General features: G+C 42.0%; 1 protein-coding gene across 2 annotated transcripts in view; it reads left to right on the forward strand.

Moving 5' to 3' along the window:
• Nucleotides 1-27,423, forward strand: part of rapgef5b (Rap guanine nucleotide exchange factor (GEF) 5b) — a 142,074-nt gene that overhangs the window by 60,224 nt on the left and 54,427 nt on the right. For both annotated transcript variants that reach the window (XM_060921779.1, XM_060921778.1), the window contains exons 10-11: nt 23,035-23,156; nt 23,766-23,866. In XM_060921779.1, coding sequence (XP_060777762.1) covers nt 23,035-23,156; nt 23,766-23,866 — 223 coding nt within the window. The remainder of the gene's footprint in view (nt 1-23,034; nt 23,157-23,765; nt 23,867-27,423) is intronic.

Consider the following 27,423-nt stretch of genomic DNA (forward strand, 5'->3'; position numbering starts at 1 on the left):
AAAATAAAAACTTTTAAATTGAGACAGACTAAATTAATAATTATAATATTTTGTATAAAATCAGTTTTTCATGCTGGGGTCGTGATCCTGTTCAGTGCTCAGACAGCATTTCATAAAACTGCTTGTAACAAGTGTTCTAGGTGGGTGGAGCACAGAAGCACAGCAGGCCAGAACTGAGTTCTCAAAAGACTCTTTATTTAGCTTTTCAGCTTTAAACTACACACACACACACACACACACACACGCACGCGCGTGCACACAAGAATCCAGGTTGGGGAGAAACTCCCTTCCTCCGCTCTCCCTCTCCTCTTATAGGGCGCGGTCACTGGGGGAAGACACACAAACACAGGTTAATTCCCATCAGGTGCAGTGATTCCGCCACTTACCTTCCCTGACTCCACCCTCCATTCACAGACCAACGCTTGACCATGCCCCCGCTGCCACATACCCCCACCGCCCAACTCAGGCCGGGCAGCCGTCTGGCCTGCAGCCGACTACCCCCCCCCCCCCCCCCCCCCCCTTGATGGGAGAGGAAGTCCGCCACAACCATTTGCGCCACCGGCCTGTGGACCACCTCGAACTTAAAACGGCTGGAGTGCCAGATACCAACGGGTGATCCGCGTGTTGGCATCCTTCATGCGGTGGAGCCACTGCAGGGGCGCGTGGTCCGACCAGAGGGTGAAAGGGCACCCCAGCAGATAGTAGCGGAGGGCGAGGACCACCCACTTGATGGTGAGGCATTCCTTCTCTATGGTGCTGTACCTGCCCTCGCACACCGACAGCTTGCGGCTGATGTACAGCACTGGACGGTCCTCCACCTCCTGGGACAGAACAGCCCCCAGCCCTCTGTCTGATGCGTCCGTCTGCAAAACAAAGGGGAGAGAAAAGTCAGGGGAGTGTAACAGTGGCCCCCTACACAGTGCAGCCTTTACCTTAGAGAAAGCCCGCTGGCATTGCTCCATCCACTGGACCGGATCTGGTGCCCCCTTTTTAGTGAGATCAGTCAGCGGGCTGGTGACATCTGAATAATTAGGTATAAACCTACAATAGTAGCCAGCCAGCCCCAGGAACTGCCTCGCCCCCTTTTTGGCCTTGGGCAGGCCGCAATCGCTGCTGTCTTATTGATTTGGGGACACACCTGCCCATTGCCCAAGTGGAAGCCCAGATATCGTACTTCCACCCGCCCAATCACACACTTCTTCTTTGGGTTGGCTGTGAGCCCCGCTCACCTCAGCGACCCCAGGACAGCCCTCAGGTGTTTTAGGTGCCACGGCCAGTCATTACTATAAATAATAATGTCATCTAGGTATGCGGCCGCATAGGTGGCGTGGGGGCAGAGGACCCTATCCATAAGCCGCTGGAACGTAGTGGGCGCCCCAGACAACCCAAACGGAAGTGTGACAAACTGGTGTAAGCCAAACGGTGTGGAAAAGGCCATTTTCTCATGGGACAGTGGAGTCAAGGGGATCTGCCAATATCCCTTTGTCAAATCCAGTGTCGAATAAAAACGAGCCGTGCCTAGTCGATCGAGCAACTCGTCAATACAAGGCATTGGGTACGCGTCAAATTTAGACACTGCGTTGACTTTTCTATAGTCCACACAGAACCGGACCTCCGGTCCTTCGCCAGCTCAATGGCCTGATCCAGCGACGCCGGGCGATTGCACTGGACCCACTCCGCGGTCCCTTCCGGAAGTCGAGCGACGAACTGCTCCAGCGCCACCAGATCAATGATTTCCTTGGCGTTGTAGTTGTCGGCCCTCAGCCACCGGCAGCAGGTGTCCCGGAGTTGCTGGCCAAACGCGAATGGCTGGCCGACCTCCTCCAGGCGCAGCGTGCGGAAGTGCTGCCGCTGCTGCTCCGGAGTGCGACCCACGCGCTGGAGGACGCCCCTGCGGAGGTCCGCACAGACCAGCCGGCTGTCGGCGGGGAGCCGTAGTGCAGCCAGCTGCGCCTTGCCTGTGAGCAGGGGGAGGAGGCGCGCCGCGCGCTGTTCCACCGGCCAACCCCACGCCTCTGCTGCCTGCTCAAAAAGAGCGAGGAAGGCCTCAGGGTCGTCGTGCAGGCCCATCTTCGTAAGGGTGAGGTGGGGAGGGCCCGTGGAGGTGGTGGACCCCGCCGACGCGAGTAGGTGCCGGAACGCCTGGCGGTCTTCCTGCTGCGCCAACACCAGGGCCTCGAACCTTTGCTCCTGTTCTTTCCGGAGGGCGACCAGCGCCTGGTGCTGGCTCTGTTGGGCCGTGGCGAGGGCATGGATCAAGTCCTTGAAGGGGGAGGACTCCATGGGGCTGTTCTCACCTGCGCTCCGTCCCGGGTTTCGGCACCACTGTAATAAGTGTTCTAGGTGGGTGGAGCACAGAAGCACGGCAGGCCAGAACTGAGTTCTCAAAAGACTCTTTATTTAGCTTTTCAGCTTTAAACTACACACACACGCACACAAGAATCCAGGTTGGGGAGAAACTCCCTTCCTCTGCTCTTCCTCTCCTCTTATAGGGCGCGGTCACTGGGGAAGACACGCAAACACAGGTTAATTCCCATCAGGTGCAGTGATTCCGCCACTTACCTTCCCTGACTCCACCCTCCATTCACAGACCGACGCTTGACCATGCCCCCGCTGCCACACTGCTGTATTTGAAGCAGGCTGTTAACTCGGACATGGACATGCGTATATGATTATTCTTCATTTCTTTCAGAAGTGTTTTTACTTCAAACAATGTCCAGTATATTCGCTAGTTTACACAGTATGTGATATGATTATGAAGTGACTGGCTGACCTCACTGCACATTCTGCCATCCCTAACAGGATACTTGATGTATAATTCTTTTATGTGCTTAAAAAGGAATCAATTATCATTTAACCCATATCCTATTGAACCAGTATATGTTCTGTTAGTCAAATTTGTTGTCTCTGATTAAAACATGACCGTGCTCTGGTATATGTTAATGCCTATAGCCAAGTCCACAAACATTTGGATGCGGTCTGCTCTTTTGATTTATACTCCCACTTTAAAAGTACATACCATTCATACTGAATGATGTCTGCTTTTACTCAAGCATCTGCAGCTAACATGGCTCTAAACTCTGGAATTAAACAAATGCCAAGGTTTCCTCTTGTCTGTACAAACACTGACCTTTTGAGTGTTTTTCAGTTCTCATTTCACACTGGCATGTATTACATAATTAATTTCATATAGGCACAGGATATACTTTGGTGCTGACTCGTGTGAAATATTATTTAACATGAGTGAAAAATGTACGTGGACAACATCTGTACCTCATGGCAACGAACCTCAATCACTTCATTTACATGGACACAATACTCCATTTTTCCCCTTATAACTAAGCTGTTTACATCTCATCTCATTATCTCTAGCTGCTTTATCCTGTTCTACAGGGTTGCAGGCAAGCTGGAGCCTATCCCGAAAGGCAGAATACACCCTGGACAAGGCGCCAGGTCATCACAGGGCTGACACATAGACAACTATTCACACTCACATTCACACCTATGGTCAATTTAGAGTCACCGGTTAACCTAACCTGCATGTCTTTGGACTGTGGGGGAAACCGGAGCACCCGGAGGAAACCCACGCAGACACGGGGAGAACATGCAAACTCCACACAGAAAGGCCCTCGTCGGCCACTGGGCTCGAACCCGGACCTTCTTGCTGTGAGGTGACAGCGCTAACCACTACGCCACCGTGCCGCCTGAATATTCCGCTAATATTCCCGTTTACATGCAGCTGCAGGCTTGTAGTACTCAAGTCCGACTCCTGCCCTAATTTTAAGGACTCGTGACTCGACTTGGACTTGAGCACTGATGACTTGGACTTGTGCATTAACTGCATTCTGACTCGTAAATTGGAGACGAGGACTCGGATTTTTTCTTTATTTTTTGTAACATGCCATAATAATTTGGTACAAGATATTTATATCTACATTAATTTTTATACTAATTTCATGCAAGAGAATGCACATTCACCTGTTCATACGTCATGTTCAGGAACAAACTAACGTTAATGGTGCTAAAATGCCTGGAGAGAACACCCCTAGGATTGTCCGCTTTGCTTATACAGACTTCTCGTGCAGTGGGGAAAAAAATGCTATGTGTTCCATATGTAGAAGAATTATCGAGGAGACGACGGGGGCAACCTCAAACTTCAATCGTCATTTGATAAGACTCCACCCAGAGAAGTAAGTGACATGCTATGTTCATTGCCCTGTTGATAGTGGGGATTGGTTGCTGAGCGATGAACTAGCTAGTGTTAACCCTCTCTCATGTTATTTGCCCTGTTGATAGTGAGCTGAGCGATGAACAAGCTTTTTATCTGTAGCCTATTAACTAAAACGGGGCAGTCGAGCAGTAATGCTAGTCCAACACAGTAGTAGAGACGCTTTCACTTAAAGGCAGCAACAGCCACTGTCAAATGGTGCAGTTGGAGTCTTGTTCTCGGATCAGTAGTGGACTTGACTTGGACTTGACTCAGACTTGAACAGTGGGGACTCGAGGTTTAGTGACCCGACTACAACACTGTGTAGCCGTGCATACTCCAATTAACATAAAACGCCCCATACTGGTTTGTGTAAAACGCACAGAGCTGACTGTAAGCAGAAAAGAGGTCATAAGTTGCAAACTGCTGTAAAAACCGTAGTTGAGGGACATATTCTGAATGCACTGTATACACGTTCAAAGAATGCTCCTAAAACCAGAATAATATCGGCATCGACATCTTAATTAGAAAATGCTGAAATGGGAATAAAGCCAAATTCAGAATATCCAAATGTAATATGCTGTCTACATGACCTGTATCAAATTGGGAATAATAGTGGAATATGAGTGTGCATGTAAATGTACTGCATGAAATCATCTCCATGAAACCAGATGATGAAAGACAGAGCGGTATTTGACCACTTGATATCCAGAAGCTTGTGTTGTGAAGGGTTTCAAAACAGTTACCGTATGTAATTCTTTGTAGATAAATATTGACATTTCGGTTTTGTCATTTATAATTTGTGTCTCAATATGAAGCAGAAGATACAACAAGAAACCTGATGGAACCGTGCTCTTAGTTTTTAGTTGTTGTCTGTTTCCCTGCCTGCACAGACATACAGTAGATAACTTCACTGTGTAATGGAAGTGTACATTTGAAAGTCTTTACCACTGATTATAGTGGGGAAGATAGAGGGACTCAGGCTTAGCTTCTACATAGCATAGCTCAAGATAGTTCACATGTTTCTTCCTTTTAAGCCAGCAGAAAGCAGACAACATAAATTAGTCTAGTCCAAACTGACTCGATACAAAAATAGCCATAGGCTATAAAGAATCAAACTCGTCATAGTTATGCAATCAGGTATTAATCTTCTGCAAAGGCTTCCAGGTAGCCAGGGCAAGCGTGACCTCTCATTCTGACAGCTTTAATCATGCTGTTTTACCATGAACTGATGAAGCACAATAAGGCCAATGGATAGGTGAGTGCTTCCCCAGAGGCGCAGTACAGGGATGACCTCTGTGGTCATTTCTATTGATTTTTCTCTGAGTTGATCTTTTGGATATATCAGATGTCACAGGGTGTAATTTGCTTGCCTGTTTGGCCCTGATACCTTACATTGACAATATACTCTAAGAATGATCAGCTAACTTGCCTTTCATAATTATTTGCATAGTTCATGAAAATAATATACAAATTACCCAAGTGATGTTTGTAAGCAACTCAAACACAACACTGTATTGTTTGAGTTAAAGGTGTTTTTCAAACACAGAAAAATTATTTTTTTTTCTTAAAAAATGGTTTTAAAATTATATTTTGTAACCCCTATCCTAGAGATAACAAGACTGAGCGTCTTTCTGAAATTGGCACCATGACTACCGGTGAGTGGCCTAGTGGTTAGTGTGTCTGCCTCGATAGGGAGTTCGCGAGTTCTACTCACAGTCGGGTCATACCAAAGTCCATCATAAAAATGGTGCCTACTGCCATCTGGCAAGGCACGCTGCAATACAGATGCGAGTGGGGAATCAAACTCTTGCGGTTACCAGAGGACTAGCCCCCCACTATAACCCTAGCTACGTAATATAGGCGAGAGGCTGAGGGCTATGAAATAGAGATCAGCACTGCCAAACGCACCATGAATGGTGCGGGAAGGACTTTCTGAAATGTATTAAATGTTTGTAGAGGGATCCTGGATGTTTGGAAGTATGTTTGGTTAATCATTCTGAAGAAACCTCTACCTACAGCTAATGCTGAACCTTCTAGCAGAGGCAGCCATGTTCTGGGCAGAAATCCATCCATCCATTATCTGTAGCCGCTTATCCTGTCCTACAGGGTCGCAGGCAAGCTGGAGCCTATCCCAGCTGACAATAGGCGAGAGGTGGGGTACACCCTGGACAAATCGCCAGGTCATCACAGGGCTAACACATAGACACAGACAACCATTCATGCTCACGTTTACACCTACAGTCAATTTAGAGCCACCAATTAGCCTAGCCTGCATGTCTTTGGACTGTGGGGGAAACTGGAGCACACAGAGGAAACCCACGCAGACACGGTGAGAACATGCAAACTCCACACAGAAAGGCCCTCGCCAGCCACTGGGCTCGAACCCAGGACCTTCTTGCTGTGAGGCAACGGTGCTAACCACTACACCACCACGCCGCCCCCTGGGCAGGAATATTTAGCAGAATTTATGGTGCCAATACATCATCTTTACAAGAGTCCTCAATTACCAGTGATAAAACAGTCCCAGAGCACTGATCACGGATCCCAGTTCCATAGTTTATAGTGGGTATGACGAGTTTTTTTCTTTCTTTGTACTTTTGTTTTAAACATATTGATGGTGTGCATTCCATAGCGTGTAACTTTTACAATGCGAAAAAAAGGGTAAGGTGATGGGGTTGCAACTCCACACACCACCACTATACAACTGAGTGTTGGGATTTTTTTATCGGGGTTGTCTCCCCTAGATTCACTGCAATTCTGTGACACTAGGGGTAGCCCTGAGAGCCACTGCAGACGGTGTTCATCATGCGAGAGGCTAGATGGTGCAGCCACTTGCTGGAATATTGGCCGTGTTTTGCATGTCACATAATGCTGGATATAGGGAGACCAGACTGGGACGCCAGATGTATCAAGGCCACGTAGAAAGGTACTACTCCTCCAGAGATCCTTGCACCCTGAGGCCGCTGTGAGTGAGTGTGCATGACCAGAAAACATGATTCTGGTCCCATCTAAAAACCAAACAGGATGCCAGCTCTAATAATGCTTGGTGAAGTCCAGGTACTGCATTTTGTGCGATTTCCGTTACCGTGGGCTCAATGTATTGGAACAGCAAAGCCAATTCTTTTGTTTTTGCAATACACTGGAGACATCTGGGTTTAAGATCAAAAGATGAGTATGAGACAACAGATCAGAATTAACATTCATTTCTGATGTATACATTTGGATGGATTAAAGCTAGACGGCCTTTCGATTTCATAAAATCGGTGAAATTTAGTTCCCTCTGAATTTGGTCATTGTGATATGTTTATTTCTGTAATATCTCACAAAATATCAGGCCATTCTGTGGCTGGGAAGTTATTTAATTTGAGGAGATTCCCTAGCTAATAATGTGCATGAAATTGCTCACGTCGCACAGTCAGGCAGATAAAGGAAGTCCATGTGCACATGTGTAGGTTTTCCACCTTCTTTTGGGTTTTATAGCAGCTGGCATCCAATGTTGCATTACTGACATCTACAGGTTTACCTTGACTGTGCACTGACGATTACATCATTCTGTCGCTAAATGAACAGCTGATTACACCGAGGTACTCGTTGACTACAGATATTTATTAGTTTGGTCCTGCGTTTCCTTTCCTTCACAACATAATGTCTTTTCTTCTCGCTTTCCCTTACTGTAGTCGGTCTTTCACGTTTCATTCGCACACTCGCGTCCTCCATTTTTCTCTCCTGTTTCAAATTTGTATCCCACAATGCCTTGCGCGAATGGGGAAAGCCCACCACATGATGCATGACATAGTATCTTGAATTAGATCATGATGAAGCAGGAAAAAACAGCAGAGAATTTAGGGCCACATGACCCTAAATTCATTAATTGGTCTATTTAAAAAAAAAACTAATAAAACTGGAAGTCTGTCATTCAAATTCAGTAGCTTTTGGTCCACTAAACAAAAATAATTTGGTGTCAGGGAAAATTCTTTTTATGACCTACATTTGGAAAATCTGAAAGGCAGTCTATCTTTAAACAATGTAGAACATGGCACCTGTTCTGTTTGGTGTCAGACCGTTGCATTTTTTTAGGTGAGCAAAAGTATGGGAACAGATAGTCTTAAAGTAAATAAAACTTATTATATCCACATTCACTGGATATGAGCAATCGCATGCTCCGATTGGCTACTCTACTAAAGTCCCAAAAATTGTTCTCAAGTATTTAAAAGAAACAACAGAAATGGTTAAAAGAATGTAGTCATGTGTTGTTGTCCCCCCCCCATCCCCCATTCTCCTGTTCCATACTCCGGCCCAGTTGGTGATGTTAATTAATGCACTTTTACGTTGGTTTGTCAACTGCCAAAAAACCCTGAAGAAGAAAGAAAAAGAAGATGAGGAAGGAGAAAACCCCCCAAAATACAAAAAAAGCAAGAAAATATGGAATGAAAGTATTTGATGGTAAGAACATTTTTCCCCCCAAGAATTATTAAAATTGCATTTTTCACAAATTGCTCCTGTCATTTTGCCGGTTTGTTTACATTCTAAGCGGAAATGGATTTTTTTGGTCATCTTGTGTAAAGGTTTTTATTTATTGCATTTGCAAAAAATAAAACTCAAAATGCTCTGTTTCTCAAAATCCAGTGAATGTGAAGAGAATAAAACAGTTATTCCACTCAGTCTCGTCGTACATGGCTCATAGCCAACTCAGTGCTACAGGCCTCGTCGGCTGTCAGCTCATGTACGACTTGACACCTCTGAGTGAAAACACTTTGCGGGACATCATTTTGCGAAGCTGCGCGAGAGCGGGCCGAGAGGTTGCGCGGGAGCGAGGCTGCGCGAGAGCGGGCCGAGAGGTTGCGCGAGAGCGGGCCGAGAGGTTGCGCGGGAGCGAGGCTGCGCGAGAGCGGGCCGAGAGGTTGCGCGAGAGCGGGCCGAGAGGTTGCGCGGGAGCGAGGCTGCGCGAGAGCGGGCCGAGAGGTTGCGCAGGAACGGGCCGCGTAATAACAAACGCAATGCCCCCGAAGAAAGCTCCTACGGTCGAGGAGATTGATGATATTAAAAAATCCCTCGACTTTCTGGGGGAAGAAATCTCTGCTGTCAGGGTGCAGCAGAAGACCATCCTGGACCTGGTAGAAGAGGTCAAAGCTCTGAGGCTGCAGAATTCAGAGAAGGCAAAGAGGATCGCCATTCTCGAGAACCGAGTGGAGGAGCTGGAGCAGTACACCCGGATGAATGACATCATTGTGACCGGACTGCAAATTCAACCCCGCTCATATGCTGGAGCAGTGGCGAGAAGAGATGGAGAGGAACTGAATGAGGAGGATGCTAACTCTGTGGAGAAACAGGTGTTAGCATTCCTGCACTCCAAGGGGATTGAGGTAAAAAGCAATAACATTGAAGCATGTCACCCTCTCCCACGGAGAAGCAACACAGGCAAACCAGCTGTAATAATGAGATTTGCCAACAGAAAGCATAAGATGCAATTGTTAAAACAAGGGAAGAAACTGAAAGGCTCAGATGTGTTTTTAAATGAGCACTTAACAAAAAAAAATGCAGATATTGCAAAAAAGGCGAGACTACTAAGGAAACAGGGGAAAATCCAAAACACTTGGACACAAAACTGCAAGATTTTCATCAAGTTGAGGGGATCTCCAGAAGAGGCCAAGATCTTGGTCATCCGAGATATTGGGGAACTGGACAAATTCTGAGGGAGCCAAATAAAGCAATTTACAATCATGACACAAGGACTGGACACTGGACACTGGACACAAGAACTGGACACTTTCCATTATACTGAGCACAAAATACAAGATATGGAAAATAATATTGATCCGGAAAATAATCTTTTCAGCAACATCAATATCAGCTGCCGGTATTACACTGAATATCAATACAATGCAAAGATCAGAGACGGAAATAAGATATCAATTATTCATTTCAATATCAGAAGTCTGTATGCCAATTTCCATAAAATGAAGGAATATCTCAGTCAGTTCAATACTCCATTCAATATAATAGCCATATCAGAAACTTGGATCAACGATGAGATGGGAGTAGATTTTGAGCTGAACGGGTATGAATTAAATTATATCAATAGAAAGAACAAAAGAGGAGGGGGAGTGGCAATATATGTTGATAATAGTTTGGAATACAAAATTAATAATAAAATGACGGTAGCTGTTGATGATTGGATGGAGTGTATTACAATAGAAATATGCTGTGAAAAAATGAAAAATATAATGGTGAGCTGTATATACAGATCTCCTGGATCAAGCATAGAAGTTTTTATAGATTGGATGGAAAGTATGTTTATAAAATCAACTCAGAAGGTCATGTACATCTGTGGTGATTTTAACATCGACCTCTTAAATCATAAGAAACATAAAATGACAGAAGAGTTCATTAATTCAATGTTAAGTATGGGACTGTACCCAACTATTACCAGACCAAGCAGGATCACTTCTCACAGCACCACTTTAATAGATAATATATTTACTAATATCCTGGAAAATAATATAGAGAGCGGTCTACTATTAACAGACATCAGTGACCACCTACCTATTTTTAATGTATATTACTGTAATTATAGCAAGAAAAAGGATAATAAAAATTATAAATATATAAGAATGAAAACTGAAGAAACCATGATTGCACTAAAAAATGACTTAATAATACAGGACTGGAATGTAGTTTATAAAGAAAAAGATGTTGATAAAGCATATGAGGAATTTTTAATAATATTCAATGAACTATATAATAAAAATTGTCCTATAAAGAAATACAGTAATATACATAAATATACAAATAGTCCGTGGGTCACCAAGGGGCTACAAAATGCCTGCAAAAAGAAAAATATATTATACAGACAATTCTTAAAGCATCGAACTATAGAGGCAGAGGAAAAATATAAAAAATATAAAAATAAATTAACTAATATTATGAGGATATGTAAGAAAGACTATTATAATAAATTAGTGGAGAAAAATAAAAACAATATTAAAGGTATATGGACTGTATTGAATGGTATTGTGAGAAATGGATCCAAAACTACAAATTACCCAGAGTACTACACTGTAAATGATAAGACCATAAATAATATGGAGGATGTGGTGAATGGTTTTAATCAATTCTTTGTAAATGTGGGACCAGATTTAGCGGCAAAAATAAAGGAACCCGAAACAACACAATGTGGGGACATAGAAGATATGGGGGACAGAAATCCAAGTACAATTTTTCTAACTGCAACTGATGAGGAAGAAATTATCCAAATTGTAAGAAAATGTAAAAACAAAACCTCTGCAGACTGGAATGATATAGACATGTTAACAGTAAAGACAGTTATTGAGGGAATTGTGAAACCACTCACCCACATCTGCAATTTATCTTTTCAATCAGGTACATTTCCAGACAAAATGAAAATTGCAAAAGTGATACCATTGTTTAAAACCGGAGATAGACACCATTTCACAAACTACAGGCCTGTTTCTTTACTCCCCCAATTCTCCAAAATACTCGAAAAACTTTTTTCAGATAGACTGGACAAATTCATTGAAAAACACAACCTCCTTACAGACAGTCAATATGGATTCAGAACGGACAGATCAACATCGATGGCACTAATGGAACTAATAGAGGAAATCACAAAATGTATAGACAATAAAAAAATAGCAATTGGAGTATTTGTGGACCTAAAAAAAGCATTCGATACTATTGATCATAGTATATTATTAAGTAAACTAGAAAAGTGTGGTGTTAGGGGAGTTGGGTGGAGCTGGCTGTCGAGCTATCTAAGAAACAGGCAACAGTTTGTGCAGATAGGTGACCATAAATCTGATTTCATGAACATTACATGCGGGGTACCACAGGGGTCAATATTAGGTCCGAAATTATTCATAATATACATCAATGACATATGTACAATTTCGCAAGAATTGAAATTTGTTTTGTTTGCAGATGACACCAATATTTTTTGTTCCGGTGAGAATTTGCAGCAGACTTTAGAGATAATCACAACTGAAATAAATAAACTAAAACTATGGTTTGACAAAAATAAATTATCATTAAATCTAAGCAAAACAAAGATTATGTTGTTTGGGAGACATAAAATAGATTGTAATGTAGAATTGATAATAGACAATACTAAGATAGAAATGGTACAGGAAATTAAATTTCTTGGTGTGATTTTGGATCCTAAAGTCTGCTGGAAACCTCATGTAGGATACGTACGAGCAAAACTGGCAAAGTGCTCGGCAATTCTGTGGAAAACAAAATATATTCTTGATTGTAAATCTTTGCATACTCTATATTACTCATTATTTTTGCCATATCTGACTTATTGTGTCGAAGTCTGGGGAAACACCTACAAAACCACTCTGCAGCCGATATGTACAATACAGAAAAGAGCAATAAGGACAATAAACAAAACAGGATACAGAGATCACACAAACCCACTATTCATAAAATCACACATGTTGAAATTTATGGATCTGGTCAAATTCAGAACAGCACAAATAATGTACAAAGCAAGAAATAATCTATTGCCAAAAAATATACAAGGAATGTTCAGTGAGAGAGAGGGGGGATATAATCTAAGGGGAGACCTAAATTTTAAAAAACCAAAGGTTCGAACAAATATGAAAAGCATGTGCGTATCGAGCTGTGGGGTGACTTTATGGAACAGACTGGAGACAGAAATAAAACAAAGTGCAAATATAAATCTGTTTAAAAAAAGGTACAAAAAAATATTTTTAAACAAGTATATTGCAGAGGAAATATGTTAATGGAGGATGATGAGGGATAAATAGAATAGGGTTGATTGTTATATTAGAACTAGCTTAGTATATGGTATATATTTATTTATGGGGATAGATATCTTCATATTTACAGGGATAAGTATGTAGTAGATATTTTTTTTTTGTAATTATATATTTATATAGATAGTTATGTGTATATGTATATATATATATGTATATGGATATGGTATGTAGTATATATTTATTTTTGTAATTATATATTTATATGGATAATCATGAAGTGTATATGTGGTATATATTTTTATAAGTGTATTAATGTAGTTTGGATTTCGGGGTAGTTAAAAAGGGGTGGGAAATTAAAAAAAGTATTGTACTTCTTCCCACTCCTTTTTCGAACAATGTGCGGTGTATTGTAATGTATTAGCTCTTTATATTATTTTATTTATTCTTTTTTTGTCACTTTTTTTCATTTTCTTTCTTTTGTATGTATAAATAGTTACATACATTTTTATACATGTTCGAAATAAATAAATTCATTCATTCATTCATTCATTTTGTGGAATAACTGTTAAATATCTGGTTGCTTTTCCCTTGGTTGCAAAAACTGCATCAAGCTGGAAAACTACTGAAATCATCAAACTGTTGCTTTCTTCTTCCGTGTTGCTTTTTCAGGCTTCTACAGCAGCTTCTTTCAGTTATTTGCATTTGAAGGGTCCTCTCTCCAGTCTCTTTTTCAGGAGCTGAAATGCATGCTCAACTCCATTAAAGTCTTTTGATTGATTGATTGATTGATTTTTATTTGACATTCTCAGTTCTTGTATAAAAAATAAATACATGATTTAGTTTCAAATAAACCACACCACATACTTAAACTAAAAACAGAGTCAGGATAACACAATAAAGCTCGAAAGCTTATTTCCATTGTGGTCCTTTGATGTTGGATGGCAGCAGATGTAAAAATGACGAGTGGCGCTGTGACATTACTAAAATTGTAAAACAAAATTACATAGACAGTATACACATAAGATTAACATTGTATACATACTATATAAGTGCAAGCCCTACACTATCTGATCTCTAAGCCATGTTTTCACAGCACGTTTAAACCCATCCAAACTAATGATTACCTTAATATTACCTGATAACTTATTCCACAGACTAGTTGCAACATATAAAAAGGAGTCCTTCCCTATTTTAGTTTGCACTCTTGGAGGAACAAAATCTGTGGAACACCCCCTAGTGAAGTAATATGAACGTCCCTCACTCTACTAAAAAAAATTATTTAAATATTTAGGGACATCTCCATTTACAATCTTGTATACCATGCTCAGTTCAATTTGAGAGACTCTGTCCTCTACCCTCAACCATCCCAGCCTCTTAAAATGATGAGGATCAAGGTGAGTTCTTGGGGGCAGATCCAAAATGGCCCTTACTAATTTATTTTGTGAGGTCTGGAGCTTGTTCTTGAAATACCTAGTAAGGCCATTATACCAAGAGCAACAGGCATAATCATAGTAGAGCTGAATTATAGCCCTGCTAAGGTCAACATAGCCTTCTTATCCAGAAACATGGAAATTCTGGCCAGAAAATGTACTTGTTGATTTACTTTAGTAATTACTTTCTGGGCTTGACCAGCTCCAGACACCTGACTATCCAGTACACACCCAAGATAGCTGACTGAGTCCTTAGCATTAAGTACAGTGTCACCAACTAATACTTCAAAGCCTGGAGTTTTGTTCAACTTAACTCTAGACCCAAACAAGATGGATTCAGTTTTTCCTATATGAAGAGATAATCTATTAAATGATAGCCAATGGCTGACTTTTAAAAGCTCAACACTTAAGGTTGATTCAACAGTGAGCTTGTCCTTGTGTGAAAACACTAGTGCAGAATCATCAGCAAATAAAAACAGTTCACATGAACAAACTGATTTAAGATCATTAATATATAAAAGAAAAAGAAGAGGACCTAAAACACTCCCCTGAGGGACCCCACATTGCACAGTTTGTGGCTGGGATAAAGTTCCCCCAACATCCACCACTTGTTTCCTATTCCTCAAATGAGTCAAACCATCTAACTGCTGTGTTGTTAAAGCCAATAGCCCTCAATTTTGACAGAAAGATACTATGATCTACTGTATCAAAAGCCTTTTGCAAATCCAACATGACCATACCACAGAAATTTCCCTTGTCAACCTCCTTTCTGATATAGTCAGTTAGGTACAATAAACATGTGTCAGTGGAGTGTAATTTACGAAATCCTGATTGGAGTTCATATAATAAATTGTGAGATAAAAGATATTTATTCACCTGCTCAAAAACAAGTCTTTCAATTATTTTTGATAGAGTACACAAAATGGAGACAGGTATATAATTACCCTGCTCCAGTTTGCTCCCCTTCTTATAAAGTGGAATCACTTTTGCCAGCTTAAGATCTTTAGGAAAGTATCCATACTCAGTAGACATATTTATAATGTGAGTAATACTTGGAGTAATGTTCTCCGCAGCATCTTTCAAGAATTGAGATGGAATATTATCAAGACCTGTAGCTTTAGAGCTATCTAATTTATTAAGTTTCATAAGTACATCTGCAGCGGCACGGTGGTGTAGTGGTTAGCGCTGTCGCCTCACAGCAAGAAGGTCTGGGTTCGAGCCCCGTGGCCGGCGAAGGCCTTTCTGTGCAGAGTTTGCATGTTCTCCCTGTGTCCGCGTGGGTTTCCTCCGGGTGCTCCGGTTTCCCCCACAGTCCAAAGACATACAGGTTAGGTTAACTGGTGACTCTAAATTGACCGTAGGTGTGAATGTGAGTGTGAATGGTTGTCTGTGTCTATGTGTCAGCCCTGTGATGACCTGGCGACTTGTCCAGGGTGTACCCCGCCTTTCGCCCGTAGTCAGCTGGGATAGGCTCCAGCTTGCCTGCAACCCTGTAGAACAGGATAAAGCGGCTAGAGATGATGAGATGAGATGAGAAGTACATCTGCCTCTGACACCTTCTCTAACAAAAAACTATTTGCCTGAACCCCTTGCTGGGAATAAAACTCAGAAACTTTACTTTCTTCATATTGTTTCGACATGGCAGGAAGCTTTTCAACCAGCTTACTAGCAATTGTTGAGAAATATGTGTTAAAACTGTTTGCTACTTTATCCTTGTCTGATATAATCTTATTTCCAAGGTCGAGATTAATATTACATGTTTTAGTTTTCAGCCTTTTATTATAGCCCAACTCTTTCAATGACTGCCATAACTTTTTCGAGTCATGTTTATACTCCATAATTTTCTCATTAAAATAGGTCTTTTTAGAACAAACCACTAATCTACTCACTTCATTTCTCAATTTTTTATACTCTGTCCAACTTTGATCATCCTTATTTTTCCTAACTTGTTCATATAGTCTGTTTCTCCTCCGTATGGCCTCAAGTATACCATCATTTATCCAAGGTTCTGTTCTCTGTTTCACTCTTACATCTCTAAAAGGTGCAATTTTGTCTATAGATTGCAAAAATAATAATTTAAAATAATGCCAAGCCTGATCAGCATCTTTACATTGCAACACAGATGACCAGTTTACTTCATTTAAGCAATTTATAAATGCCTCTTTGCTATACCCTTTCATAGATCTAATTTTTATGGTATTGTGAGCACTAAATACTGTTTTCTTTACTTTTCTGGTGCAAAAAATCATAGAATGATCACTTAACCCATAGTGTATTACCCCACTGTTTATAATTCTTGATTTGTCAGAAACTAGAACAAGGTCAATCATGGTTTGAGTAGAAATGCAAACACGCGTCGGTTCTTTAATCAGCTGATGTAGGCTAAGGTTACTACAAAAGTTCATCAGAGCTTTAGACATTGAAAGTTCATCTCTGGAAACATCTGTATTAAAGTCCCCCAACACGATAACTTCCGAATTTATGAAGTCCAAACATTTCGAACATACCGTACATCATCCAACAGGTCATAAAAGTTTGTCTGATCGGGAGGCCGGTAACAAACTCCCACTAGTATTGGTTTACTTTTAGGCAAAAGAACATTTACCCATATAGCTTCAATCTGGTCCTCATGCATATCCTCTCTTTCATTAAAACAAATATCCGATCTTAAGTAAATACAGACGCCTCAACCTTTTCGGTTTCGATCTTTCCTAATTAAACAGTAATTCTCTATTTCAATTTCAGCGTCCTTTATCGATTCATCCAGCCACGTCTCAGTAAAACATAAAAGTCCCACCTTATTACTTTTGCAAATAAGTCTGATCTCGTTAATCTTAGGTAAAAGACTCCTGATGTTAAGATGAAGTAGATATAGTCCCCGACTCGATAAGAAAGTATCTACACATGAAGCATCTCGGCAGATGTTCAGTTTATCCGTAGTTACCTGATCTGATTGTAGCTGCACTCCCTGCGTTACTTGTGCTGCAATACATTCTCCTTGAGGGGACAAACTTTCTCCAGCTCCCTTCGCGAATCCGACTCCCACCGCTTGCGCTACGTTGCATTCTCCCTAGCGAGATACTTCTCCAGCTTGCCTCGCATTTCTCAGGCCCAACTCTCCTAGTTTCCCTGTGTTATCTCTCTGGTCATCGCAGCTTTCTCCAGCTTGCTTCGCTACTCCGACTTCCATCACGCTAGGTCCCAGCTCTTTGTAATTCCCGGTGTCACAAATCAACCTCTCTCCTCTCTGGTCGTCAAGCCCTCCATACAGAATGCCCCCGGTGCGACTGGTGCTTTCTGTCCTTGCCATTGCTATTTCCAGTTGTTCACCAGATTCACATTCAACTGTACCCGGGCATTGATGTATGTCCCCAGATAACAGTAAGCATAGGCAAATAATCAAATTGCCACCGTTCACCTGCCGCTTCACGGTGGTCATGGCCTTGGGGCTGCATTTAATTGCATACCAGCGAGTGAAGAGGAAATAATCCAGAACGGTTGTCTTCCCAACACCAAAGTGCTTGAGCGTTTCTAAATTTTTATAGTGTGCACATTTACTTGGCACTCTCACTGCCTGGTTTTTATCTAAAAAAATCACTTAAGAAATTACTTAATAAAACATATGCTATCAGAGCCACCAGCACGCCAAACTTGCCAGCCGCCATCTTGAACAATACTGATCTTGACTTGGCCAGTCTAAAACATTCCACTTTTTTTTTTTTCCTTCAGTATGTTCGGTGAGGACTGTACACCTGTATACGAGGGTGAGTCAAATCAAAACCTTCAAAGCACAATATAAATTAGAGAAATAGTGCATTAAATTTGTGCCTGGAGAAGTAAAATTGTCCTACTGGTCCATTGTTGTTAATAGCCTCTTCTACTGCTACCTTAACCTCGATACATTTTTCTGACTCCAATGTGCAATAACGAATTCAAAATAAATCAGTCATTTGACTCACCCTGATGGATGCTTTTTTAAGAAGGTTCCCATACTTTTTGAGGAATGAAAGCGGTCTGGAACTATTATTATTATTATTATTTCCAAATAAGTTCCTTGTATCTCCAAAACAGTGCGGGGACCGTGACCCGCGATGATGAAAGTGATGCAAGCTGCTATAAATAGGTCTGACGTTTCAGCACATGACAAAGTACAGCAACATTTAAATATGTGGGAAGCTGAGATCGTTGTATTCCCAGTGAGCACAAAAATGTTTCAACAGCATCAGTGCCAACATTAATGGGACATCTAGAGTTTGGCCACAGTGAACCCTTTTATTCCTTTTTGAAGACGTTGAAAATACTGTTGTGGTTATAAACAAAATATTAAACCTAATATAAACCAAAATTAAATTGTAATCCATAGGTTCTAAAAAAGAGACCAATAACTTTGTCTGTGGTCCATTTTAAGTCGTACAGACCAGCAGAGTAACGCATGTCCGTGGATGTCTTTGGTAAGTATGTGCAGTCTGGGTTATTCTTAACCCTTCATACTGTGCTGTGCAGATAAAAAGTTCAAATTAATTAGTTTTTTCAAAGCATCTTTGAGCAAATGAAGCACATTTTCATACCTTAAAGCATGTATGCAGAACCATGGCCTCACTTTCATTTATAAATGCCTTGAGACCTCAATAATGGCACAAGAATAGTTTTAAGTGTTAACAATAAATCTAATATAGTAATTTTTACGATTAAAGTGATTTATAGAGGTAGCGGTCTGAGTGAATGACCTTGACGTCCGTAACGTCAAAGCAGGAAGTCTATCGGTCTCATTGCCATTTCCGCTATACTAAAACACAGAGCTGACTGCAACTTCGATCCTTCATTTTGAGCTAATTTATTGCCATGCCATGTAGATGTGTTGCTGCACCCACCAGCAACACGACAGAAGGTGGATTTACGTTGCATTCATGGTCCAAGAATGTTCAAACTGCAAAGACTTGGACGCGTTTTGTGAGAAGTTCACGGGCACATTGGGCGGCTATGAAGTGGTCTCTCCTCTGCTCTGCACATTTTACTGAAGACTCATACAAAACCTCTGATCTGTTGAGGAACGTTGGCTATAAGCCTGTATTGAAAGAGGGTGCAGTCCCAACAATTAAAGAAAAAGAAAACTACAAGAAAAGGAGAGTATTTATTTATTTATCCTTTTTTTTAAAAAGGAAAGTGAGTTCAGTTGCACCAGTCCTCCCGGAGTGAGCCAAGGGTTGTTGCTAAAACCTGGGATGGGACATTATCACTTAGGCAGTGACCTCTCCGCAGTTGTTGCGAAAACCGGTGACATCCGATTCCATCCCGGGTTTTAGTAATTGCCTGAGCCGAGCAATAATGGCGGAGTACGCAGTATGAAGAAAAGTGAACGAGTGGAGCAGCCGTCTTATTTCTAAACTGGATATTGCTGCCATCTCGCCCTTACGTGGAAGAAGCAAATGAATGGAGAACTGAACGAACAACTGAAAGTCAGATTGTTTCAAAAACAATCGGCCACTAGATCGGCCTTCAAGAAGCAAGAACACAGACGGGTTCAAAAAAAACATGTTTACCTGCATTTAGATTAATACATGTAACTTGTATTGTTTGTTTAAGTTACCGGTATAAGATTATTTAATTTGCTTCAGAATGTGATTGTCTCAGTTCATCTGATTATTTAATTAGCCTTTTACATTTTATCAGTGAAAATGCATGCATGTACATGTATGCTGCATAAGTTATAACGCCTATCCTGTTTTAATGAGAGTCAACCCACAATCAGTGAAGTCAAATCAGTCTTAGTTGAGCGAGTCGGTAATGGGATTTCTTACTTTCACCATAAATTTTTATTTCTATGACTTTGGTCTATAGCTGTAAAAGGCCTTGGCCTTAAAACCGGTTACTGCTGTGACGTCACGCGCTCAGGGCTGGCTGGCTCAGCGGGGCAGCTCCAATGCCAACTTTGTGGTCGATTTTAACTCTCAAAATATATATATATATATATATATATATATATATATATATATATATATATATTTTTTTTTTTTATTCCCATTTATGTAGCATACAAGAGTCAAGGATGGAGATACTATCCACTCAGAAATTTATTCTAAAATAAAGGCTCTGCGTATCTCCTTTAAGGCTTTTCTGCTGCATGCTGCAAACAGCATGTCACTAGAAACACACTCCTGCAACATTTGTGATCTTATGGAACGAGACACTTTAAACATGCTCAGTGTGAAGATTTGCCATTCTGTTAAATGTACACTTGAGCAGTCAACAAAATTTAGCAGTGAAAGCTTCACCCCATTATATTCTTCTGGAGTAAGAACTAAAGATGTTGCTGGAGGGCTCACAAGTGGCGCAACGGAAAAGCGTTTACTCCGTCACCCAGAGATCACAAGTTTAAATTTTGAAATTGCCACAAGCATCCATGGCCAGGGAGCCAAGAGAGCTAAATAGGCCATGTTTTCTGGATTGTCTATCTCATGTCAGTCGCAGTAAAACTAGCCAATTGTGGACATCTGTGAGTTTGTGTATGCGGAAGTGGGTAGATGACACTTTCCTCCGTGTGTTTTGTGCTGCCCTGTGATGTATGATGAACAATTGTTTAAAAAGTTGCATAGCTTGGAGGAAGCATATGTTAGCCTTCAAAGGTTCCTGGGAAAAAAAATCCTGAGCTCTGGATAAGGTTCCTTCTGTTCCTTCTTGAATTTATTGGTGCAAGTGGTCTGTTTGCTATAGTAGTTGTCTCTTATCTATTAAACATTTTTTCTTGCAGTGCAAAAATATGTGGTGCTGCAGCTGTGGGCTTGTGGAGTTGTCCTAGATTGTGTTTCTCTTCCTGAGTAAAAGCTAGACTGAGCACAGTGCCTATAGACATCGGTGTGTGTGTGTGTGTGTGTGTGTGTGTGTGTGTGTGTCCGTGACAGCTCTAATGGAGTGCGTTTGGAGGGGAGAGACTGATTGCCCCAATAACAGCCACTTTAGTAGGATAGTTGTAGGTGCAGTATTTGCTGTTGATTGACTGGATGTAAGTGCCTCTCATCAATATATCCCGTGTGTGTGTGAGAGAGGGAGGGAGAGGGGACAGGTGTGATTAAGGTCTTCAATGCAAATTGCAGTTAGGGCAGAAAAGTACAATCTCTTTCAGCCTGTCTGCCTGCTTAATCTCTCTCTCACTCTCACACACACACACACACACACACACACACACACACACGCGCATCGGTACATCAATGACTGTCCGTCTTAATACTGTGCTTGATAATGCAAGTGAGTAAGAAATAAATTCCTCATTGTTCCCAGCACCGACACACCCAGCTCAATAAGGTTTCTAGTGGAACAGTATAATAAACTAGTTTATACTATATGGACACAAATGTTTTACTGGGAAATACACTACTCGTATTTTTCATACGCGCTACATCCAGGACATGGAGAACCAAAACCGTGACATAAATCTCTATAGGTCACTTGTGAGGAAATCGATGAATTGTTTTTGATAAATTTGCACAGTTTTTGTTTGTGTCAATATAATAAAAAGAAAATCATGCACTGGCTTGAAGATATGAAGTTTATCTTCTTGTGTTGAAAACCTTGCGTTTTTCATACGAACTACATCACAGGCCTGAATGAAATGCGTTCCGATATTCCACTCCGATGACGTCGCTCCCAGTGTTTTCCCGTTGACTTGATACGCGTTGTCGAAATGGCGAACCGGTTCAAAATTTAAAATTATTTTGATTAACTTTTTGTGCATATAATATAAAGAATATGAAGTCTATCTTCTCGTGTTGAAAAATATATCACTTGTTCACGTCGCTCCTTCGTAATACATTCACCACTCAAAGATAAACGTCATATCTTTGCGCCACCATGTAATATCCTCCATATATGCTGTACAAAGCAGTAATCTCCAGAACGAGACCACACTGGTGAAGGTTTTGATATAAACAGACCTCACCCTGCAATATAAACATGCTCAATTACACAGGACTTGGCTAGGGGCAGAATAGATTAGACATTGCCCCAAGGCACAACACGCATGTAAGCTCTTCCTAGCAATTTCTTCAGCTTAGAGCACAGCAGAGAAGAATTACCATAAAGAAATCCTCTCATATTTGCCATATTTTTATCTTTTTGCTGGATATCTGCATCAGTTATATCAAAGATTGGGTGTCTCTTCCTTGTTGTAGAGGATTGATGATCTAGTAAACACATAAGAGTGTGTGTGTGTGTGGGGGGGGGGGGGGGGACAGATTATACGAGTGTGTAAGATTGATAACACCCAAGTGATGAGGTGGCAGACTTTATAGCATGACCAATACACCTCCTGATTCCTTTGTTCCAAAGGCACCGCCTCTGATAAATGTGCGCGCACAACTGCGCGCGCACACACGTGCAACTCAGAAAACTACACAGTGCATGACACTACAACCTGAACCCAGACTACAGTAATTAACTGACACCTTTGCTGACAAGCTCATTATTAAAATATGCATAAGGCCAGGCATGAATATGAATGTGGAGGCCTGCATTGTGTTGGCGGATGATAAAATATAAAGCTGTTTGATGTGGCTGGTGTAATTTGGGGATTTGGAGGGGGGTAGATATTGATGGAAAGCAGGAGGAAAAGGGAATCTCCTTGGTGATACACTCCACCTCCCTCTCTCTCTCTCCTCAGCCCCTCGGTGACGCAGCAGTCCGTGTGTGTGTGAGAGAAAGAAGCCGAGAGATGCTGCTGCTTCAGAGGTCTACGTCAGAGCGAGCACCCTCCTCCTCCTCCTCCCCCTCCTTTTCCAGGAGGTGAGCTGCATGAATGTGCGCGCACACACACACACACGGGCGCGTACAGGCTTGTGAGTGCACACTCTTTCCCTTCTCACACAATCTCCACTTCTCTTTCTCTCTTCTTCCCTCCCATCACTCTTTCAATCTCTTCCCTTCATTCTCTCTCTCTCTCTCTCTCTCTCTCTCTCTCTCTCTCCCTCCCTCTCCACACACACCAAACACCCATTCACTGAGTATGTGCTGCATTTCCACTGGCTCCCTCACACCGAGCTCTTTACGCTGAAGTTGGTAACTAGTGCAGGGCTTGCAGCCTGTCTGTCCTGAGGGCTCAGTGGACACTCCAGAGTCAATGTGGTAGGTAAGAGCCGGTGCTAGCATGGGCAGCAAGTGTCTGCCGGAGGGCAGGGTGATGCTGGCGGCGCTGGTGGAGCAGGAGGAAGACGAGGACGAGGATGGCGGCTCGGACAGCAGCGGCGGTGACCGGGTGACGGTACCCACCTTTGACGTCCCGTACTTCCGCTACATCGACGAGGAAGGCACAGAGGACGAGGAGTGGCGCAGCAGCAGCCGCTCACTGTCCTCCATCGAGGAGGAGGACTCCATTGAATCATCTTTGTCTCACAGGTACACCAGCGTGCCCGCCAGCCCAGAGAAGGTTCTGGAACACCTGCTGAGCCACCTGACACTGGACGAGGACAACGGGAGCCCTCAAGCCAGAGAGACAGGTGGGCTCTCATCTCACTCCTTCCTTACCCTCGAGAGAGACGGCACAACGCTGTTTTTAGCTTTAACCAGATAGAACCTTTACACTCAGTTTTAACTGCACTCAGTTTACTTTTGCTTAGTTTACAAATGAGGAGTGTGCGCATATAAATGTCAACAGAGCAAGGTTTGCAATTGTTTGATGAATCCCGAGTGTATCTCCAGGCAGAATATGAGTCATGTCTCGCACAGTATAGTTAAAAGACAAGCAGATGTACCTGGGCTGCACTACTGATGCTCGGTATCAGCTTCTTGTTTAGTTCTTTCTCTCTATTAATGTAGCAGTGGTGTCACTCCTTGTGAAAAAGTCTGCTGACAGCTCCTGGGAGTTTAAAGGGTCAAACCGAACATTGCATTATTAACTGAAAATCTTCTGAACAATGACAGCAATGACAGGATGTCTGTCTTAAAGGAGGAGCTCACCCCTGCTCAAACCATCTCTTTAACGCTGCTCTGTAAAGCTGCATTTCACGGATATTTTTCATGGGATTACAAACCTGTTTTGTCAGCTGATCTCCTTCAATCTAAATGATCATATTCCCGCACATATGCGATTTTTACATTTTTAAGTAACGTTAAAACAGCACCTTTCAATAAACGTTTCTTTGCGTTTTGTGAAATATACAGTGGTTATTATACATTTCCTTTTTATTACATTCCAAGTGGTTATTACATTTTCTCATTCTCATTATCTCTAGCCGCTTTATCCTGTTCTATAGGGTCGCAGGCAAGCTGGAGCCTATCCCAGCTGACTACGGGCAAAAGGCGGGGTACACCCTGGACAAGTCGCCAGGTCATCACAGGGCTGACACAGAGACAAACAACCATTCGCACTCACATTCACACCTACGGTCAATTTAGAGTCACCAGTTAACCTAACCTGCATGTCTTTGGACTGTGGGGGAAACCGGAGCACCCGGAGGAAACCCACACGGACACGGGGAGAACATGCAAACTCCACACAGAAAGGCCCCCGTCGGCCACTGGGCTCGAACCCAGGACCTTCTTGCTGTGGCGACAGTGCTAACTACTACACCACCGTGCCGCCCAGATACAGGCTAATTTTTGGTAAATCTTACATTGATTGACATTTACATAATTTTTACTTGAGATGGGGCCTCATAAGCGACTGAAATGCAAATCATGCTTGACTCGTATAGTGAGTGATTCAAAAACATGGGTCCCTGCTTACAGGAGATTAGAAACACTCAGTAAAATGCCTGTTTCTTAAATGATATCCAAAATATGCTACACATTTACTTTACTGGCATTTAGCAGACTCTCTTATCCAGAGCGATGTACAACATACCCAGAGCAGCCTGGGGAACAGTTGGGGGTTAAGTGCCTTGCTCAAGGGCACTTCAGCCATTCCTGCTGGTCCAGGGAGTCGAATCAGCAACCTTTTGGTTGCAAAGCTGCTTCTCTAACCATTAGGCCATGGCTTCCCCACATGAAAAATTTTGTTTATCCTAATACAAGAATCAGGGTGTATACTTTTTATTCAGAAGCTAACATTAATACATCAGGTACTGATGGTTTGATGATTGTAACTTACTCCTTTTCTAATAAGGACAGATTATTCACATTGTCTGTCTGTCTTTCTGATGACACACTAGAACTTGCATGATCATTATAAAGTCATACTTTATATGCTGTTTTCTTTGTCAGTTTTCTTTATGCTATTGCTCAACTGCTAATTGAGAACATATTTTGGACATGGGTTCCCTTTAATTATACATTTCCATCAGGCAGAGCATATTGTTTTAATGATTAAGCTCAACCTTGCCACCATGGTAGAGGTCCTGGGAATCCGTTGGCAGGTGGAATAGACCTGTTGGATTAAAATATGATGGTTAAAATCAGGCGGCACGGTGGTGTAGTGGTTAGCACTGTTGCCTCACAGCAAGAAGGTTCTGGGTTTGAGCCCAGTGGTCAGCGAGGGCCTTTCTGTGTGGAGTTTGCATGTTCTCCCCGTGTCCGCGTGGGTTTCCTCCAGGTGCTCCGGTTTCCCCCACAGTCCAAAGACATGCAGGTTAGGTTAACTGGTGACTCTAAATTGACCGTAGGTGTGAATGGTTGTGTGTCTCTGTGTCAGCCCTGCGATGACCTGGTGACTTGTCCAGGGTGTACCCTGCCTCTCGCCCATAGTCAGCTGGGATAGGCTCCAGCTTGCCTGCAACCCTGCACAGGATAAGCAGTTACAGATAATGGATGGTTAAAATCAAAGTTTTTTAACCAAAAAAGAATAACAATGACTTAGCTTTATGCGCATCTTACTGGTGGCCTCAAATGATGATTATGGTTGTATATAAAAATGTACTGTATGTTAAAGGCCCTGTACAATCCCTAGAAATGTCCCTGCTTCCAAAAATAAGCCTTTAAATAATATATTGTTCAGTGTAATTGATATTGCCAAAGAGGTGTGTGCAATAAATGCAGCAAAAAATACAGCTGGCAAAACCATTTCAAGAGTATTTATAAATAAATAAATAACACAGGACTGTTGGGTAGTTCAGAAAGTAAGTGTGCTATAGAGGTTATGCGTGTGATGTCACAGTAGGTGGAAGTCACTGCGGTTACACCTGTTGAGTGGCAGCATTAAGCTTGATGCAAAACAAACAAACAAAAAAAACCCTTCTTAAACGGGAAAGAGCTGTCATGCGATGGACTGTACGAATGGATTCAACAAGAAATCAGAGCTGTCTTCTTGCAGAATAAAACCGAAGCAAATGGATTGCCACAATTTGAAGAAACAACTGGAATCCAGGTGCTGAAATGTGGATTTTTGGTTGCTAGCTTACAGTTTTCCAAATAAAAGTATTTATATACATCTGTACACATAAAACCAGAATATGTATTGGTGTCGTCGTCGGTTTACTTTCGTCAACAAATCCCATCTTGAAGTACGATCAAGCGTCAAGGCTTTTTTTTTATATGCCTTCAGGCTTTGCTTTGTGTTTCTCCGGCATCTAAATCAGGGATATGTAAATGTCAGGTAACTTGATTCCTGGCCACATGTCAATGTAGATGGACTGGACTACTGGTTCTTCTGGTAAGTTTTAAGAATCACCGAATCACCGTTGAGTCCAACTGCCTTTAATTTAAGCAGATAATTGTTTGTTTTACTCCCACAGTTTCCTCTACTAAAGGCAGCCATGTGTCAGTATGTTTTGCCACTCGGTCTGACTGAAGAGGCGTATTCTGGTGGGAAAGTGATGTCAGCGCATTCTCTCTATAAATCCAGCCTAATATCTAGCTTTTTTTTATGCTTTCAATACATTTGTCCATTTTGAGAGAAACCCAAATACAAATGAGATCGTACTCATCATGACACATGCTTGGTGTAAATGAAGCACTCATTTACAAAACCCTCAGTTTTTGTTAAGAAGCTGGAGTTGTTAATTGAGGTCAGTGTCCTGATGGTTATGGGTGTATTTGGGTGTGTGTGTGTTTTGCTGTCTGTTGTGTTTTGTTTGTCTCAGTCGAGAGATCCTGTCTCCAGGGCCTGGCAGGACTGGAG

The sequence above is a fragment of the Neoarius graeffei genome, chromosome 5 (genome assembly GCF_027579695.1).
Source record: "Neoarius graeffei isolate fNeoGra1 chromosome 5, fNeoGra1.pri, whole genome shotgun sequence".
NCBI classification, from domain to species: domain Eukaryota; kingdom Metazoa; phylum Chordata; class Actinopteri; order Siluriformes; family Ariidae; genus Neoarius; species Neoarius graeffei.